Source organism: Pteronotus mesoamericanus, unplaced genomic scaffold (assembly GCF_021234165.1).
Source record: "Pteronotus mesoamericanus isolate MK-2021 breed Mesoamerican mustached bat unplaced genomic scaffold, CSHL_Meso_final scaffold_705, whole genome shotgun sequence".
In the NCBI taxonomy this organism is placed as follows: Eukaryota; Metazoa; Chordata; class Mammalia; order Chiroptera; family Mormoopidae; genus Pteronotus; species Pteronotus mesoamericanus.
Genome location: NW_026555326.1, coordinates 15,636,418 through 15,655,837, shown reverse-complemented (window position 1 = coordinate 15,655,837; position 19,420 = coordinate 15,636,418). Strand labels below are relative to the sequence as shown.

At 44.6% G+C, this 19,420-nt stretch overlaps 1 protein-coding gene across 2 annotated transcripts in view; it reads left to right on the top strand.

Moving 5' to 3' along the window:
* The first annotated feature begins 1,859 nt into the window (after nt 1-1,859).
* Nucleotides 1,860-19,420, top strand: part of INTS3 (integrator complex subunit 3) — a 36,612-nt gene continuing 19,051 nt past the window's right edge. The window contains exons 1-7 of one of the 2 annotated variants that reach the window (XM_054563318.1): nt 1,860-2,037; nt 2,397-2,591; nt 10,091-10,174; nt 10,966-11,049; nt 15,739-15,852; nt 16,017-16,101; nt 17,425-17,491. In XM_054563318.1, coding sequence (XP_054419293.1) covers nt 2,448-2,591; nt 10,091-10,174; nt 10,966-11,049; nt 15,739-15,852; nt 16,017-16,101; nt 17,425-17,491 — 578 coding nt within the window. In that variant the 5' untranslated portion in view covers nt 1,860-2,037; nt 2,397-2,447. The remainder of the gene's footprint in view (nt 2,038-2,396; nt 2,592-10,090; nt 10,175-10,965; nt 11,050-15,738; nt 15,853-16,016; nt 16,102-17,424; nt 17,492-19,420) is intronic. The other variant, XM_054563317.1, reaches the window with a different exon arrangement.

The window sequence follows — 19,420 nt, the reverse complement described above, 5'->3', positions numbered from 1 at the left end:
ACTGAGTGACTAGAGCAACGAATCTGCATCAGATTTTGCGCTAAACTTGAGCATTCCTCCACTGAAACTACTCCGATAAGAAGGCTGCAGCTATGGGCAACTGGTGATTAGCGGCTTCCTCATGACAAGGCACCCACAGAGTTCTTTGGCCAAACGTCAAATCATCCAGGTGACTCAGCCCCACTACAGCCTAGATTTGGCGCCTTGAGGCTTCTGGCTTCCCAAAACTAAAGTCACTTTTTTTTAAAAAAGGGATTTCATTTATTTTTAGAAAGAGGAGAAGGGAGGAAGAGGAACATCAATGTGTGGTTGTCTCTCACACACCCCCTACTGGGGACCTGGCCTCCAACCCAAGCACGTGCCCTGACTGGGAATCAAACCAGCAACCCTTTGGTTCGCAGCCCAGCACTCAATCCACTGAGCCACACCAGCCAGGGCTAAAAAATCACCTTTGAAAGAGAAGAAACTTCAGACCTTAGATGAGATTCAGGAAAATACAAGAGGGCAGTTGATGGTGAATTGTGTGAGGTCCCAAGGTGCCTACTTTGAAGGGGACTGAGGCATCGTTGTCCTATGTATCATGTTTCTTGCATGTTCTTCAATAAATGTCTCTATTTCTCATATTACATGGCTGCATATCTTCTGGACAGACCTTGTATATATAGTTAAAATGTTAGGCCATTACAACAAATAAGATCACCCGTAGTGATTACTAATATCTGTGTAACATTTTCCAATTTAAAAAGTGAGTTCAGGCCCTGGCTCGTAGCTCAGCTGATTAGTGTGTTGTCTGGATGCACCAAGGTTTCAGGTTTGATCCTCAGGGCACATACAAGAATCAATAAATACAGAAGTAAGTCGAACAACAAATCAATCTCTCTTTAAAAAAAAAAAAAAAGCTCACGCTCATTCGTTCACATAATCCACTCAAAGACCTTGTCCCCATTTTATAAAGTATAGCAGGACATAAGGATTTTTAAAGAAGTATAGTATTAAAAATAGTGAAATTTGATTTTTGGATAAAGTGCTCCTGAAAAAAATTAAAAGTCCTGTGGAGACGCACAGATGGGGAACCACGAAATAGTACTGGACTCATGCAATCAATGCTACACTGTGGTCACAACGGATAACATTCCTCACTGGGCTGTCGTTGAGGGTACAATGGTTTCAGGGGCATGGGTCAGTCCCAGATACTCAAAAAAATGAAAATGATTTCATCATTTAGTAAAATTTTGCGAGATCTAGTGCTGGCACGACTGTATGATTTGCACAAGTGGCTTCATGCACTTTATTTAGCAACGTCTTGCTAACTGCACTTGGCGTGAGTGCATCTCACTAGCTTGTGAAATACACTTTCAGCTCCCGGAGCTGGCTCTATACCATCTGACGGAATTTAATCTGGAAATGATTAGAATTAGAATTCCGCACTCTCTCACTGAACTGCCAACTCGTAGCTAGGCTTGGGATTTCCCAAAGCAACTACAGACTGGAGCCCGTTACCGTACCCTACCAAACTGCAGATGGAGAAAGTAAGAGGGCGGAGGCTGACGCCACGCTTGCGCGTCACAGCGCGCAGGCGCACCCTCGCTCCTTCCTGGTCACCTTGCACTCCCACCCCACCTCCGGAAATCTGTCCGACCCGCCCTCCAAGACCAAAGAAGGGATACAATTGGGTGCTCTAGTTACCAATCATACCGATCTCTCTTCTCCTCAATACCATTGGTAGCCGGGGAAAAGGAGGCCGGCTGTCGTCTGCCTACTCTTTTGAGACTCAGCGCCACCGCGGAAGCCGCTATTGGTGGAGGCCTGCGACCGCGACTGCTCACTTCCGGCGCGGTCCTCCACGATTCCTACCCTACCCAGCCGTCGCCCTCAGCCTTCCCATCCCCCGCCCTTCCACCATGGCCGCCTCTGTGTGGTGTAGGAAGAAGCTGGCCCTCGGTGCCCTTCTGTAGCGCTTATTGCCTCACCCTCACCCCTGGGGGGCCGGATCCAAAGGAACCTCGCTCTCCAACCTTTGGGGTACCAGCCAAGAAGGTTTCCGACCCCCTACTTCGGTGTAGGACTCCTCTTTCGCCCACCTCCTAAGGCAGAAACTTAGGATTTCCCCTACTTCTCTTAGGGTCAGAAGCCAGAAGGGGCTCACCTTCCACTTCTTCAGGGCCGGAAGCCTCTCCTCCCCTACTCGTAGGGGCGCAAACCCGTACCTCAGCAAACTGAGGAGCTAACGGCTTTTCCTCAGCGCTGCCACTCCAGAGGGCCGTCTGCTTTCGCCTCCCCAGAGCGGCCTTTCGGAGAGGAGGGAGCGGTGGAGAGGATAGGGACCCATTTCTTCCCCTCCCCCACTAGTCCCTCTTGCCCCCAGTCCCTGGCAACCCAGAGTTCCTTATTTTTAGGACTTCCCACCCATCCGCTCTTTGGCCTTTTCCCGTCTCCTGGCTGCAGCCATGGAGTTACAGAAGGGAAAGGGGGCAGCAGCAGCTGCTGCTTCGGGAGCAGCGGGAGGTGCAGGAGGAGCGGGAGCAGGAGCCCCAGGAGGGGGGAGGCTGCTACTTTCAACCAGTTTGGATGCCAAGGATGAGTTAGAGGAGGTACGTGTGGGGGGTGGGGAAGGGAGCTAAGAAATTGGGTTGAGAAGGGATACTGGAGCGGATACGGGGTGGGGGTGGGTGAGGAGGCCTTTAAGTTTTTTTCTAAGGCAACATAAACACTATTCCAGACTTCCTGCTCTTCAAGGAAGAAGTGTGGGCCAACTTCCTGGACAGGTTGTCATAGCAACAGAAGCCACCAGTATGAAAATGGGTGGGGGGTGTTGATGAGGAAGGGATACAGCATCCAGATCTACCGAATTTATTTTTGACATTCCTTTCCACATACAGGCCACAGCTATTCTTAATGTTTACCCTGTTTCAGATTTAGGTCATATGTTGAGAAGAAGAAGTGTGTGTGTGTGTGTGTGTGTGTGTGTGTGTGTGTGTAGGTGCCTAGGGGCTGGAAGGGGAACTTGCAGCAGAAGAAGAAGAGTGTGTGTGTGTGTGTGTGTAGGTGCTTAGGGGCTGGTAGGGGAACTTGCAGCAGAAGAAGTGTGTGTGTGTGTGTGTGTGTGTGTGTGTCTGTGTGTGTGTCTGTGTAGGTGCCTAGGGGCTGGTAGGGGAACTTGCAGCAGAAGAAGTTGTGTGTGTGTGTAGGTGCCTAGGGGCTGGTAGGGGAACTTGCAGCAGAAGTGTGTGTGTGTGTGTGTGTGTGTGTGTGTGTGTGTGTAGGGGCTGGTAGGGGAACTTGCAGCAGAAGTTTGTGTGTGTGTGTGTGTGTGTGTGTGTGTGTGTGTGTAGGTGCCTAGGGGCTGGTAGGGGAACTTGCAGCAGATCTTGGACCTTTCTGTCATAGCAGTATTGACTTCATGTAGACACAGTCAATTGCCGGTGATGTTAACTGGGCTTTTATTTGTTTATGAATTGTTATAATAGTTTATTTGAGCCAAACTAATGACACACCAGGGGGGCAAGAGCTCAAATGCTTTCTCAACTGGGAATTTAGAATGAGTGAAGACTTAAGGAAAAGTGAGTAGTGTTTAGTTAGTACCCACTGCAGCAGTGGGGTGAGGGGGTGAATGGGACTTAGGGGACTCCTGCAGAACCAGATAGCACACACAAAAGAGAGAGCTCATAGATGCTTAGAAAAAGGGTGAAATGACGTGATGGAATGGACCTTAATGGAGATTTTAAACTAGGGCTAGTTGACCCTCTCCTCCCTTCCCGGACTTGTTCCTCTTCCCCTGTCCCTTGACAACCCAGACTTGATCATACATCTCTTTCCACTGCCACGCACCAAGAGACATACTTGAGAATATGAGACCCAGAACTGGGACATGATTGAACTGTTTGTAAGACCTAGTGTATGCAGTTGGTGCTTATGCAGGGACGGGATGAGTAAGTTAGACTGTGGCCCTTCGCTGGCCATTTTCCTGCTTCTGCCTGTCACTGCCCTTGATCAGGAATTGGAGGGAGGTCAGGCAGATAAGTAGAATTTATAATTTATGTTTGAAAAGTTTGTTCAGATATAGATGGTGAAACATATATGCAAAAAATGAACTCTGTGAATAAAGAGGTGGCCGGATAGCAACTTTATCCATCAGCAAATGTCTACTAACAGGCTGGCTTCCTATCATGCTTCTCCCCCATAATTCTTTGTGTTTTTAGGTAAATCAAAGTTTTCTGCTGTTTTTCTCATTTAAGGTAGATACAGTTAGGAACATAAACAGTGCTTCTAAAAATAATATAATCCCAAACAAAATGATTTTAGGATTGCCTGGCAGTTTGAATTGTCCAGTTTTTTAGAAGTGGCCAACTGTCACTGTGAAAGTATTTATTGAGCCCTTTGTTCTACTACAGGAGCTCTAGAATTGTAGAAAGAAAATAGCTGACTGCCTTTGATTCCCAATCTCCGCTTCGTAATCTCCACTATTTAGAGTGGAGAGGAAAAGACCCCAAAGATTGGATGAAAATCTATTTATTTCCCACCCTGATTGCTAAAGAGGTCATCCTGCCTCTGCTCTGATTTGTGCCACAGAGCAGTACAGCATCCTGTTCTTCCGAGCAGTGACGTGTTTGCTAGTAAATGAACTGGTATGGCGGGAGGGGACCACAAAAGAGAGGAAGCATTTCTTGCTTTTTTGGACTGTCCGAGAGTGACCTTTCAACTCTCTGCAGGGAGAAGCGGTGGAGGGAGGGTCTCTTTTTTTCTGAAGTCCTTCGTGGTATGGATGTTTCCCAGCATGTCTTGGGCTCCCCCCATTCTTTCTTTGCACTTTGTCCTTTGCATTTGAATTTTCCAGCAAGACTTGCCACTCTGTTTTAACCCTATGTGTGTGGTTCCCATTAGCCCAGAGTGTCTCTAAGGGCAAGACTTACTGGCTTCTTCCTCTGAGTCTCCCCACAGATCTGCACACACAAGTTACCAAACCTGGTGTTGACTGACTGACCCCTGATTGTTCTGTTTTGGTTATTTTCTAACATAGGCCTACCTGTTGCCCAGGAACACAAACTTAGCTTCCTGACCATATATACTACTATGCGCTGAGTCTGATAGGAAAGTAGGGTGAGGGAGACCCAAGGTCTGCTTTCCAGAGCTTATTATCTAAAGACTGAGTAATTACAGCCATAGGAAGGATAACAAAAAAACAAAAACAGAAAACTGGTTATGGTAGTACCACTGGCATGATGAGGAAAGGCCCTTCAGGGGTCTGGAGTATGAAGCACTGGTGAGGAGCATCCCAGGCAGGGAGTGTGACTCTTCTACCCAGGGGAGCATTTGTTGTATCCTTTCTTCTCCTTGGCCCTGTTCCTGACTTTGAAGAGGGAATTCTTGCCCATCCCCATCCTCATTTGGGGAATGAGATAAAAATAGTGCCAGAGGTTAGAGGCATTTAGAACATGTAGCTCCTAGTCTCATAAGCCTTCTCAGTTCTAGGTCTTTCCTCTGCTGAGAAGGACTCTGTCCACTTGAAAGGCCAAAAGCAGGAGCTGTGGCCCAAACAGGTCAAAACTTCCTCTTAAGCTAGAGACAGGTCTGAGCAGCTTTTGGTTAGAGGAATGCCCCAGGTTTTCTCCAAGGAATAATTCTTACCTTGTTTGTGAGGTATCTTTAAGGAATGGGGTTTGAGTCATCTGTAATTTTTTCCCTTAAATCCTCATTTCACATACAAGTGACTCTTGGTTGTGGAATACTTGGAACCCAGCTTGTTCAGTCACCAGTAATGTGGGTCCTTGGGATTTGCAGGTTGGATCATATGTTCTTTTTGTGAAGATTGTGGAATTTAGTCCTTCAAGGTCACTCACTGTCTTCCATAAGGGGGTAGTATTTAATATACACTTTTTATCAGACTGTATAGTCACCTGGCTGAGAGAGGGGAAACGGAGGTTAGAGGGACCCCTCTGCCTTCAATCACTAGCTTCAAGAATATGTTGGCAAACTGGAAGGCCACGTCCCATCCCTTCCCCCCTTACTCTACCTACTGCTGCTGTCATGGAAACCATGTTCAGGTGCTCTTAGTCCTAGAAAAATTAATTCAGATGTTCCTAGAGATGGTAAATATTTACTCGGCTCTCTGAGGTGCTGTTGTGGAGGGCTTGCTCTGAACAGAGTTGTTCTGCCAGCATTTGAGGCCTCTGGAGACTGGGGAAAGAGGGTACTGCTACTTGATTATAGAGATTGGCCTCCTGCAGCCCACTTTGAGGCATTGTGGTCCTGTCACCCTGAATGATTTGTAATCAGTTCTCCCATATCTGTTTGGATAAGTAATTTTTGTAGTTCAGAAAGCGTAGCCTCTTTTTCACTTGTGTTGCCTGGAAGGACTGGCTCTCACATTTCTCTCCTCATTGCTTTTATACACACATCCAAATTCTGGGCTCTCCCATCTTGTACACCCTTAGCTGGGCCTACCTGTTCCAAGAGGCCCCTTTTCTTCTTACTAGCAGTGACCCATAGAAGTGCCTCAGGCCTCTGAGTGGAGCTTAGAATATGGAGTAGTGCTTAGAATATTGAGAACTAAACTAGGGAAACCTACTTCAGTCCAAGGTCTCTTATATCACAGCCAAGACTTGGCCAGCCCATTGGGCTCTGTGTCTGGCTTTGCACTAGGATCTTGGTGCAAGGTTCATCATTCCGGCTTCCTCCCCTCTCCCTTGCACTTTTCTCTCCTAGAAGGCAAAAGTTTAAAGGGGGTAAGTGAAAGAAGATGCTTTTGAGCCTGGCCAGGGACTTAACCCATGTCCTGTAGTAGCAGGGTTCAGTTTTAAGGAATCTTTAAGGATGAGCCATTACCCATAGTGGCAGGGGGTGTGGGGATCAGACTGGTCCTCATCGATTTAGTTGTGCAGTTGCTGAGCTTCCTCACAAAGAGAACAGAATCTGATTCAGCTGAGGCTATGCACTAGAGGCTTTCACATTGTGTTACCTTGTTTAATCCTCAGCAACCTCATGGTATTGCCTTTGTCTGTATTTTCAGATGAGAAAACCAGGGGTTAGAGAAGCTAAGTAATTCACCCCAGGTTAGCCCAAGGCTAGCAAGTGGTAGAGGGTTTCTCCTTGTCAGTTAGCTCTTTAGCTTGCTATTTGACTCACATCTCTGTCGACTCAGCAGATTTCTCCCTTTGAGGAGGAAGCAATATCTAGCATTCTAAGATGCTGTGCTGTTGCTTGTTCCCCACCTCCCTCCACTCTGATACTGTTTGTTAACCTCGGTTGGGTAAGCAGGTCTTCCAAGAGCTGCCAGCAAAAACAATGTGGACCTAGCTTCGGGAGGCACTGTAGCTGCTGTCATTGATAACTACCTTGGGTGGAGAGGGATAAGATTTAAGAAAAAAAAAATCCATCCTGAGATTTTTCTTTCCTTCCCCTACCATGTAGCGCCTAGACTTGGTAGTGATGTATCTCAGAGCTTGTGGGTAAGGTGGTTTATGAGAGTCACAGCTCAGCTTTCATGTGATCTCACAGCTCCTTGTCACAAGTACGCAGGTGCTGTTGATGAAGGCTGAGCACACTGATGACCTAATTTGAGGGTTAGGCCTGATGCTGACTGGTGAAATCGTAGTATCTTCAATCCTGAGTGACTTTGGAGCTACTTTAGGTTGAAGTTTTGTGGCTATGGGAGTTCCTTGCCTAAACACTTAGTTCTACCCTGTGTCACCCTACCTTTTCAGACAGGGATGATGGTCAAAGGAGAAACATGATTGTCTTTCATTCCTAGACCTCTTTCCCATCGTCCTTATTTGCTAGTTCCTCACAATGCTGCAGTACAACCAGTCTCAGCAAGATGTTTTGTGATGACCTCTAGGTTCAGGGGGAGTAAATTGCCTGCCTTTGTCCTTGTTTTCCCAGAATCATCATTGCTGGGAATTGGGAAGTGATTTTCCTTCGAAAGTTTTCAGGTTAATCCTCAAAATAAAAGACTCAGGAAGTAGTTTAGGTGGTGGTAACAAAGAGGCCCACTGACTTAACATGGATATATTTTGTCATTATTTTCTCAGTATTTGGTATTAAATGCTTCTTTGGAACAGGGACCAGTGACTAAGCTCTCCTTAGAAGGTTGATCATGTCTCATGTTAGAGGGTTGGCCTTTGAAACCAGAGTGGCTCCTTGAATGCCGCTGTCCCCACCTTTGTTTAACTAGAGATTCTGGCAGGTTTTAGTTTGGCCTTTTTTTCCCATTAGTCCTTTTCTTTCTTCACTTGCATTTTGTTAAGTTTGTTTTTAACTTTTTGAGGGGGGCATTTCAAACATGAAAAAGTAAAGAGAATAGTATTTCCATGTAGACCTCTCTCTGCTTCAGTACTTATTAGCACACGGCAATCTCGTTTTCTCTCCCCTAGTCTGTCTGGATTATTTTGAAGCAAATCCAAGATGTCATTTCATCTGTAGGTACTTCATATGCCTGTGAGAGAAAGACTTTAAAAAAAAAATAGCCTCAATACCATACCTAAATTTGAGCGCTGAATATTTTATTATATTAAGGAACCCTCAATTTGAGGAATGCTCAAATTTCTTTCTTTTTATTTTAAAGGCTTTTTATTTTTAGAGAGAGGGGAAGGGAGGGAGAAGGAAGGGAAGAAACATCAGTTGCCTCTTGCAACCCAGGCGTGTGCTCTGACCAGGAGTCCCACTGGTGACCTTCTGCTTTGCGGAATGATGCCCAGCCACTGAGCCACACCGGTCAGGGCTCAAATTTCTCTTGATTGTTCATAAATTCTTTTCAAAATTGGTTTGTTCATATCAATAATCAGACAAGGACAACATGTTGCACTCTCGCAGTATTTTAAAAAAATTTTTTCTTTTAAAAATTGTTTCCCCTTAGGGAGGAGGGAGAAAGGGGGAGTGAGGGAGGGAGGTTCGGGGAGGGGAGCTGGGGAAGAAGCAAAGAGCATCTTTTTAATTTTTATATGACTTTATTTTAAAATAATTTCAAGCTTAGAGAAAAATTCTAATACATAGAATTCATATATTGTTCACGTGGATTCACCAATAATTTAACATTTCCCACATTTGCTTTGTCATTCTCTCTCTATATATATTATCTTAACCTTTTGAGAGTACATTACAACCATGATGCCACTTTAGATTTAAATACTTCAATGGTATTTCCTAAGAACAAGGATCTCCTGTTACAGAACCACTGTCCTACTACTAAGATCGGAATATTTAACGTTGATATGTTACTATTACCTAATTTACAGTACATACTCAGATTTTACCGGTTGTCCCAATAATGTCCAGTACAGCAGTCCATAATCACACAATATATTTTGGTATACTGTCTCTTTTAAGAATTTAATCTGAAACAGATACCTAGTCTATCTTTGTCTTTAATGGCCTTAAGCACTTTGACAGGCCAGTTATTTTGTAGACTGTATTTCAATTTGGATTGTTTGAAGTTTCTTCATGATTAGACTGGGATTATTCATTTTTGGCAAGAAAACCATAGAAATGATGTTATAGGCTTTTCAGTGCATCACATCAGAGGCACGAGTATCAGGGATCAGTTTGTGTCATTATTGGCAATAATGACTTCGGTCACTTGGTTAACGTGGTATTCTCCAGGATTTCCTACAGTTATTTTCCCTTTGTAATTAATAAGTATTTTGAACCTATTAATGTTCTCTAGTGAAAATTTTGTCTCTGCTTTTAGCATCCATTGATGATATTTGCCTGGATTAATTATTACTCCTGTCATTCCTTCTGCATTTATTAGTTAGCTGTACAGAAGAGCTCTCCCTTCTTTATTATGTATGTATCTATCATCATGGACTCATGCGTTCTTATTTTATTCAGTGGGTTATAATTTTAAGTCTCTTTTAATATATGGGTTCCCCTCTCCCTGCCTTTTTTCCTTCCAATGTACGTGTTAAACCAGGTCACCTGTCATGTTTTCCACATTCTGGATTTTGTTGATTACATCTTCATGATGATGGTACTTATAAACTGGTAGTTGGTTCTAGAAACATGATGAGGTTGGATTTTCTGAAACTTTTTAGGGGGCTAGAAATATTTTATTGGTGGGGGTAAGAAACCTTAATTTTTCCTCATTCATTCACAGAGGTTGGAAAGATGTATGAGCATTGTCACATCAATGACTGCTGGTGTCTCCGAGAGAGAAGCCAATGATGCCCTTAATGCCTATGTGAGTATAATGCTATCCCCATATCCAGAAAGCTCTCACAGAAAGATTTAAGTGGCTAGGAACTAGGGAACTGAAGTCAGTGTCTTGGCTCCCCAAACCAAGCTTCCCAACTCCTTTCTCTCACTGTGAGAGTTCACCTTTTTGAGCCTTAGACATCTTTAAATAACAACTTTAAATAATAACTCATAGTTCTAAGGTGGCTTTTTTTCTTTGTAAACCATTCTTACATATGTGACCTTTTACATTCCCTAATCTGTGTGGTTGAAAGGATTTTAAGTAGTACATATAAAGAACTAGAATAATGGCACATAGTGAATGTTCCGTAAGTACTACCTACTTACCTGTTATTTTATTATTATTATTATTATTATTATTTCTTTACTTTACACATGCCAGAAGTTCAATGAGTTGACCAAGATCTTAGTTTGGCAGTTGTGCCTGTTACTTCATGACTGACTGTAGCTCCTCCTTTTGAAGGCTTTTAAGATCTGGTGAAAGAGGTGGAGGAAGGAAGGGGTTTGTTTGTTTGTTTCATTTGAAACACTTTATTTTCTGCCCCTGGTCTGCATCAAGCCTTGGAAAAAGCAGTAAGGTTCCATCCTTTCCCTTTACCTCTCCCTTAGAACAGATACCTCATCACTTTTAGAAGAAGGAAATAATCTGATTTAAGAGTTGACGATTCTCCTTTGCAGATGATTCCCCTTTCAGGAGTCCCAAGTTTTCTGGGAAAAACTACTCGAGAACTTCCTTCTTGAGAGGGACAATTAGTTTTTTCCTTCTTCATATTCCAGGTATGCAAAGGTCCCCCTCAGCATGAGGAAATCTGCCTGGGTCTCTTCACCCTTGTCCTCACTGAACCTGCTCAAGCCCAGAAGGTAAGACCCTCTGCTCTGGATTCATAAACCCTTCTCATATGGGATCTAGGAATATGGTGGAACATAATTATGGCTCATCAGCATACTCTCAGATCCTCTGACTGGGCTGGACCACCTTGTTCTCTATATACAGTTTTTTACTCTTAGTGAATTTTTCATTCTTTAACTGAACTCCTTTTTTTTCTATCTCTACATTCTGAAACTAAAGGCAAGAAAATGCAGTTATGAAAGTGAAAAAGCATTTAAAGACTTTCAGATTTGAGGTTTACCAGTCAAGGCCAGAAGAGTTGGGATGTAATCCAGAAAATAGTAAAGAACAACTGTAACGAAGAGAGTTCCTACCTAGAAGAGTGTGACCTGTAGTTTTCAGGTTCTATACTGGCAGGTGACTAGAAAGCAGGCTTAACATTGCAGCAAGTGGGATTCAAGTCAGACAGCTTAATTCATGCAGAATAAGGTAGTGAGTAAGAGAACACTGGAGTAACTGGAATTAGACTTCCTGAGGAATACTATATGAAAAGTAGTCTGGGGTTTCTCACAAACAGAATTTGTTTTTTGTGGAATGTGAAATGGTTTAAATTAGGTCCTTCCTTGAGGTGAGTGACTGGGAAGGATGATCTCTTTGGTTTCTGTTCTTTCTACAATAAAGTAGCAAAATTCTGTCTTTTTCTTCCCATTTCCCCTTTCTAACAATTTTGTGTCCCTTGAGCCTTGGCATGTTGGTTTAGAAGTGTATGTCTGATATCTGGCATTAACTGTGTGTCAGTAACAGAGAACCTGGTGTGGGGAATTTAACATTCTCACTGGCCCTTTGCTGAGCAAGGGAAGTGTGGAAGGAAACAAATTTGCTCTGTGCCCAGCATTGTGTTAGGCTCTATCCAGTCAGGATCTCATTTAATCCTCTCAGAAAGCCCTGTGAGGTTAGTGGCTTTGTCCCCTCTCCCTGAACTGTCCCCAGTTTTACCTGTAAGATAACTGGAGGTCAGAGACATTGTTGTTTGTTCAAGGAGAATCAAAGAAAAATTATTCCTAGGGACAAGGACAGTGGCAGGATTTATGGATATGGTGCCCGGGTGGGTGTATTTGCGCTCTTCTGATGCCAGCTTGTCTGCTGTATGTGTAGGGTTGGGGGGTGGGCAGGCACCAAGTATTCACAAGTTCTTGGTTTCACAGGCCATTTCTGGGCTGGGACCTTGTGGAGTTAAATTGGCATTTCGTTTTCATATTGAATTGATCATCAAGATCCTTGAAGACAAATGAATGTCTCCGATATGGTGGTGTTAAACAGTGATATGACCCAGTCCAGCCACTCTATTTTAAAGAAGTTGTCGACAAAGATGGAATGAAGGGGTTGGGGTTAAGGTTTAATTTTCTCTTCTGTAGGTTTCATAAACACAATTAAAATATCATTTAGTCATCTTAATGCAAAGGCATCTTGCTTGCTGGTTTTTTAATTTGTTTCTGATGGGATCTGACTCAGCGAGGACAAGTAGGTAAACCTCAGCCAAGGGAGCAGAGTGTTGGGGGTATTTCTAGTTATTTGCCTGACCTGGCAGTGAGAGGCCCCAGGGCTCTGCATTACGAATGCTTATTATGTTGCAAATTTGGCCGTCTAGACACTGCGAGGGACTAGAGTACCTTGTCTTCTTTTTATCCTATGATAGCCCTGTGAGGGTCACCCAGACCCTCAACTTGGGTCTCATTGCTGGTTGATGGCTGCGCCAGGCTTATGTTCACATGCTAAAGATTCCCAAGTAAATCCTCTACCTGGAAGCCTCCTCATTGGACAGGTCCCCAGGTCAGGCCTCTTGGGACAATGGGGATGGAGATGGGAAACAGGAGGGACACAGTTTTAGGCAAGTGGGGAACTATCAGTGATTCATCCAGAGACCTTAAGCCAGGTCAGAGTCTGGTGAAAGAATTAGTGACATCTCCCATCGTGTCTGATCCTTCCCCCTCAGATTATGTTGTGAAGTATTTCTGTCCTGCAGAAGTTTTAGGTGGGAGTTACTGATGAGGACCGATCCTTGGCGTCATCTTAAAACAAGGGGAGTGTTTTCTAAGGGTTTATTTGGGGTTTATTTTATCTCTGGAACAAATCTCAGGATGGATTGGAGATTCAGTTATTCCTGCATCTTCCCAGGGGATAATGGAGAAGGTGATGGTAGAAACAAAGTATTGAACACATGAGAAATTTGCTCTGGGAAAGTGAGGTGAGGGGCCTGTGTCACTGCTGGCAGGCAGGTTCAAGGAGTTAGGGCCGTCTCTCTAACATTTCTCAGTGGGTGGAATTCAGGTGGATTGAACAAGAGAACTCAGTTTAGAAGAAAACAGGTCAGGCATTGGTGCAGAGTGGAATATGGGGTGAATTTTGTTCCAGTTGTACCTTCACTTTTATCTGTCCTCTTGGCACCTCTTAGGAATGTTCATATTCCATTACTTTTGTTTCTTATATGACGTCTGAACTGAATAGCTGGGAGTAGGCCTGGCCAAAGGACTGTGGTGGGAGGAGAAGCTGAGCTGGAGGCCCGAGCTTCTGTGCAGGCTCTGGTAGTCAGTAGATGAAGGGAAGTGTCTTGACATCAATGCCAAGGTCTCCTCAAGGGGTCAGGGACCCAGGCCTTGGCAGTTCTTGGTCCAGATACAGTTCCTTAAGCAGGCAGCTCTAGAAAGTCAGGGGCCATGAGGGCCAAGGCTGGAATATCTACCCTCAACAGAGTCAGGACGGATGTGCTACCACAGCGCCATCCTATCACCTTTTCTTTCTTTGAGACTCTCCTTCTCTTCTCTGTTCTTACTGAGTTTCTCTCCCCCCACCCCCAGTCTATTTATCTTCCAAGCCAGTCAGCAAATAGGCACAGAGATTGGTGAGAAAACTGGCAGCATCAGGAATATGATACTCCTAGTTCCCAGCTGCCATGTGTTACCTGCAGTTGTGGTAAATAAGGTCCCAGATGGAGCATGAAATTAGTCAGACAGTATCTGCTTCCTTCATCTGACTCTGTGTCTTCTGAGAGACTTGTCTTCCTTCCCTGTTCTGGGTCTGTTCTGCATTTTTGGGATTTCTGCTTTCTTTTGAATAGACGGGGCTTTTCTCTGGTTAATAGTGTCACTATCTTTGGTCTGACGCAGATGTGTCCTTCTGGCTCCTTCATTCTCTCTCCCTTCATTCTGTGGCTCTCACCTCTGGGGAAGGCTCCAGGGCTACAATACCATCATTCACTCACTGCAGATTGGCAGTAGTTCACTGGGCTCCCTTATCTCTTTCTTTTTTCCCTTGCTTGTACTTTTGATCTCTCTGTTCTCCCTCCAGATGGAGTCAGAGGATAATCAGATTATCCTTTGGGTATGAAAAGTTTGTGGCACCTGGTGGAATTCCCTCAGTATTGGTATTTTCATCATATTAATTGGTTTGACCTAAGGACTCTAGAGACAGGAAGAAGTGACAGTAGCTAATCTTTGAGGAGTCCCTAGTCACACCAAGGCCAGGGAGCAGCTGGTCTTGAGGAGTACTTCTCTTTTGACTGCTTAGGGTGAAAGCGTTTAGAAATGTAGTAGTCTCAAAGCCACCATAATCTCTTTATTTCCATCCCCAGCAGCCTCTTCTCTCAGTTATTTTTAACAGTGGCATAAAGGTGGTTAAGAGCATGGAACCTAGAATTGATCTATCTGGACTTGAGTCCTGGTTCTTCCTCTTATCTCTTATGTGATATGGGTTGAATTGTTTTAACCTCTCTATGCCTGTTTCCTCACCCATAAACATAGGGATAAGAATAAATAGTACCTATTTCAAAGGGTTGTTATGTAATTCAAATGCAATTATATTTATAATACAAAGTTTGTGTATAATGCCAGTGCATTATAATTACTATTATGGTCGATGCCACTCTTCTGCCAGCCTTTCAAGGTCATGGAATGCTCCCTACCTAATTTTACCCTTTGTGCCAAAACCCTAACAGCATAGAACTCAGCAGGCTAAGAAGGTTGCTAATGAGGTCCCCTAAGGTATTCCTCTAGGAGTCTGGTCTCTAGAGAGAACGAGTGAGAAAAGACCTAGTGGGAAGGGAGCAAGAACTCTCAGAGGAAATTGGAATGCCCTCCCTCACCACCCCCAGGGGTGGGTATGCACAAGGACCCCTCCTTTTTCAATAATTCAGAAGCGAAGGGCAGCCCAGAGAAAAGAAGGAAGACATTTAGTTAAGGAAGTTCAGTTTGGTTCTGCCCTTTCCCTTTCTAGGGCCCAGGTCCCTGGATCCTCTTCCTGTAATATTCCTAGCCCTTCGCTTCATCTGGCTGGGTCAGTACAGGTTTAAAAACTTCTTTGTGATCCTTTCTGGCCTGTTCAACCAAACCCATTCTGCAGTGACCTTTTACTGGCAGATGAAAAGCAGATGGCCTCCACCTGGTTTTGCTCAGCTTGTGGCATCAAACAGTGTGACATTTCCTAAGAAGGGAGGTAGGGGGACAGGGAGCCTTTCTTAGCAGGCTTTTCTGCCTTATTAGAAAATAGCTCCGTCTCCCCCGCCTCACCCCATGTGATGGAGCAAAGAGTTGGCTTGAAATGGAGGAGGCCTGTGGAAGAATAGGTCCAGGGTGGAAGTCTTTTATAGCTACTTGTATTGATGTTGTTTAAACTGAAGAGTTTGGGTGGGGTCAGCTTCCTGGCTGCTCACAAACCTCTCTTCTCAGTGTTATCGGGACTTGGCTCTGGTGAGTCGTGACGGCATGAATATTGTCCTGAATAAAATCAACCAGATACTTATGGAGAAGTACTTGAAGTTGCAGGACACCTGCCGTACTCAGGTAAGGCCAGAAACAAAAGAAATCCAGCTCAATGGTAAGAGTAATGGAAAGAATTGGGGATAACATACTCCTACCTTTGTACTCCTAAATTGTAATGTTATTGGATGAGCCCATTTCTCAAATTTATAGGCCCTTCTCTTTATCTGTTGTTTCCTCTCCTTTAGTTGGTGTGGTTGGTACGGGAACTAGTGAAGAGTGGGGTTCTGGGAGCCGATGGTGTTTGCATGACATTCATGAAGCAGATTGCTGGTGAGTTTGATGGCAAGAGCATAAAGAAGAAAGGAGAGGAGCCCAGAGACTAAATCCAAGCAATGGAGAATGATTGAGTGTCTAAGGAACTTGATTACTGGGTCATTTAGAATCTCCTTCTGATGTAGGCATCTTCTGTCCACATACAATGAGAAAGAAATTAAAATATCATAGGGAGATTTTGAAGCAATAAGTCTTGCTTCATTTTCCTTCCTGCCAAACTCGGGGCTTGACATAGAATAGTTGTGTTTTAGCCAGTCACCTCTGGGGTTTCATGGTTTATTGGATCTGAAAGGAGCCAGAAGGAATAGGAAGAGATAATTTATTTGCATCACATTATGCTTTTCAGAAACGCAGACATCTCCCTGACTCCACCCCCATGTTCTGACTACTTGCTCCCTAATAATTATGACATCTGATTAGGGCCAGCTTGAGGGACGAACTATGTCAAAGAACAGACCCTGACATTTAGGTTTTATTATCTTCTTGGCATTGGTGACATCTCTCTATGCCACTGAATATCCAAGAGGCCTGCCTCTTCTGCTCCCAAGATCGCATGTGTTTGTTTAAAAATGACCCCACCTCTCTTTCACCATTGCCCAGGGGTCTTTGCTTCTTCTTCAGGATTTTCTATAACACCAATGTTCCTGTTTTGATGTGTATAAACCTTAATTTATGTGATGAGTGACTAAGTGAAATTGAATTTTTAAATTAGGACCCGGGGCAAGACATAGCATTGTGCAGGCTATTTTTATCCACTCCCCTGGCATTTTCTTTCCTGTCTAGCACTCCCAGTCCCCATTTCTCATCCTTAGACTTCGGTCTGGTGTTGCTGCATGTTAATTGTGCCCCAAGAAGTTCCTTCACAAGCCCTGAAGACTGATACTTGGAAACAGGAAACCCTTGGCCTGTCATGAGCCTGACTCGGGATTTGGAACATCCACATGCTGGGCTGCAGCTGTTACTAGCCACCTGCACCTCTCAGGCCCTATCTGTTATATCATCCTTTCTTTCCAACCATGGACTTTTCATGTCTCCTTCCCAGACATTCCCTTTCAAAGGTCAAAGTATTCCCACTCCAGCCAAAGTCAATGGAAAAGTTGCAGCTTTAGTTTCTGGAAAAATCCAGTAACTTCCCTTTCCTTCTCTCTGGAGGCAAACGGGGAAACTTTAAAGCCTAACAGAACAAAAGGCAGTTTTTCCAACACTCAGATATCATTGATAGGATAACAGTTAGGGATGGACCAGCAGGATGGCTGAAGAAATGCATTGTATATCTAAGTAGAGCCATTCTGATTCTCTCTTTTCTCCCCCTTTGACCAGGTGGGGATGTTACGGCAAAAAATATCTGGTTGGCAGAAAGTGTTCTGGATATCCTGACGGAGCAGAGGTAGAGTCTGCCATGAAGGGTGGGGCAAGAGCTAGATATGGCCTTGTTGGTTGCAAGTGTGGGAAATGGGGGTAAAAGGATTGTATGAAGACTGTTAGGTAGCCCAAAACACCTTAGGTTAGAGAGACTGAGGCAGGGGAGGGAGAAGCAGTTGTATTGGTGGCGCGTGAAGGAATTAATGCCAGATATGGCCCAAGGAACAAAGGAGTGGGAAAGAAGGTCTTCGCTGAAATATCTCAGAGCCCAGGAAAAGCTAGTTTCATCTGATAAGGGTTTATTTTTGATCCAGACCGCCTTGGAATGTTTATCTTTGTGGGGAGGGAAGGGAGAATGAGCTCAGCAGAACAGGGCCAGCCAAGTACCAAGGCCTGGCAGGTACCCCTTTCCCCCAAGACTTTCCATCCAACCCATACTCTCCTTTTGTTGAAATGGCACGGGAGACGTGGGAGTAAGGAGGCAACCGAGACTGTCTAGAGTTTGCGTGTAGGGTTTGGAGGCTCCGGTGGTAGAGAGGGCATAAGGCAGGGCATATTGGGTTTTCTCACTGATTTTTTTCCCTTTCCCATCAAAGTAAAGGACCAGAAATTTTATGAGGGCTGTTCCATAGCTGAACTTGTTGGGTGGTAAGACCTTCCTCTTGGTCCTGCAGCCTGTCTTTCTATTGCTTGATTTCAGAGCCTGTTTCTGGGTAAGGACACCATAGTAGTCAAGTAATTGAGAGGGCTGATCGTATCCGTATTTCCTACTTTTAGAATAATGGACCTTCTCCCATATTCACGCTTGTGAAAGAAAAGGCTGTGTTCTGTGCTCTGCCCAAGCTTGAGAGCAGTGCCAGGTCTGCTGTGCAGTGCCACCTAGTGCCCTGGACGTGGATGTGCAGCAGCAGCTGCAGCTCCTTACTCTATTAATTATTGGTGCCATCACACAACGCTGGAGAACCTAGCCGTTTCTTACCAGGCCTCTGCTTCTCTTAGGTCTTCATACAGAGAGTCTCCCTTTTTCTCTCTGTCTCTTCATTATCCCATCCCAAGATTCAGATACATTCATTGCCTCTTCTAGGAATCTTCCTCAAAAGTGATTTTTCTTATTTTGTTCCTGATGCTAGGTAACTCCTGTACCCATAGCTTAAAGCTGAATTTCCCTCATTTGGTCAATTAGAATGCATTCTCAATGTATAAGTGTCAAATAACTGGTCATACCTTTCCTCCAAAACACACAGCCTTTGGCGTGAGTCCCTGGAAGTTTAAAACTGTCATCTTCCACACCCATCCACCCCACCCCTCCAAAGTGTGTCTAGGGCTGTGGAATTAAAAGGTAGCAGGTGGGGAGGGGGACCATCCTCAGTGTCTTTGGCTGTTGCTTTCATTCTGTATGAGGAAAAGGCCAGAGTCTTAATTAGGTGGCTCAGGCACTTTTCCGGAGCCAGGATGTTGCCTGGTTGGATTAATTAAACTCCCTGTCTTCCTCTGGTTCCCTTGTTCCAGCAGGGGTGCCAAAGCTGTTACAGACTACTTGCTTGGGGAGAAGAGCTCCCCACTCTTGGCGTTTTGAGACAGCATTGGAGTTTTTGGAATCTCCCCACTGCCTTTCTACCACTTTTAAAAGCAGCAGGCCATACAATTCTTTCATTACTCCCTTTTCCCCAGAGAAATTCTAAAACTCCTGGGAAAATGGGCTTAGCCATCCAAAGTCAAGTTCTTTTCAGATTGTGATTTAGGGCAGGTGACTTATCATTTGGATGTGGTATCAGTGGCTAGAGAGAGCGAGCCAGGGCAAGGTTTGTGGCCTGGCGGGCTGCAGTGGAGCATGATGGAATGGCTCAAACGGTGCGCTCTAAAACCTCCGGGGTCCTCAGAGGGTCTTGGCAATCCTTAGAGGTCCTCAGACTACACTTTAAGAACTGCTGACAAATATATTTTCCAATATCTG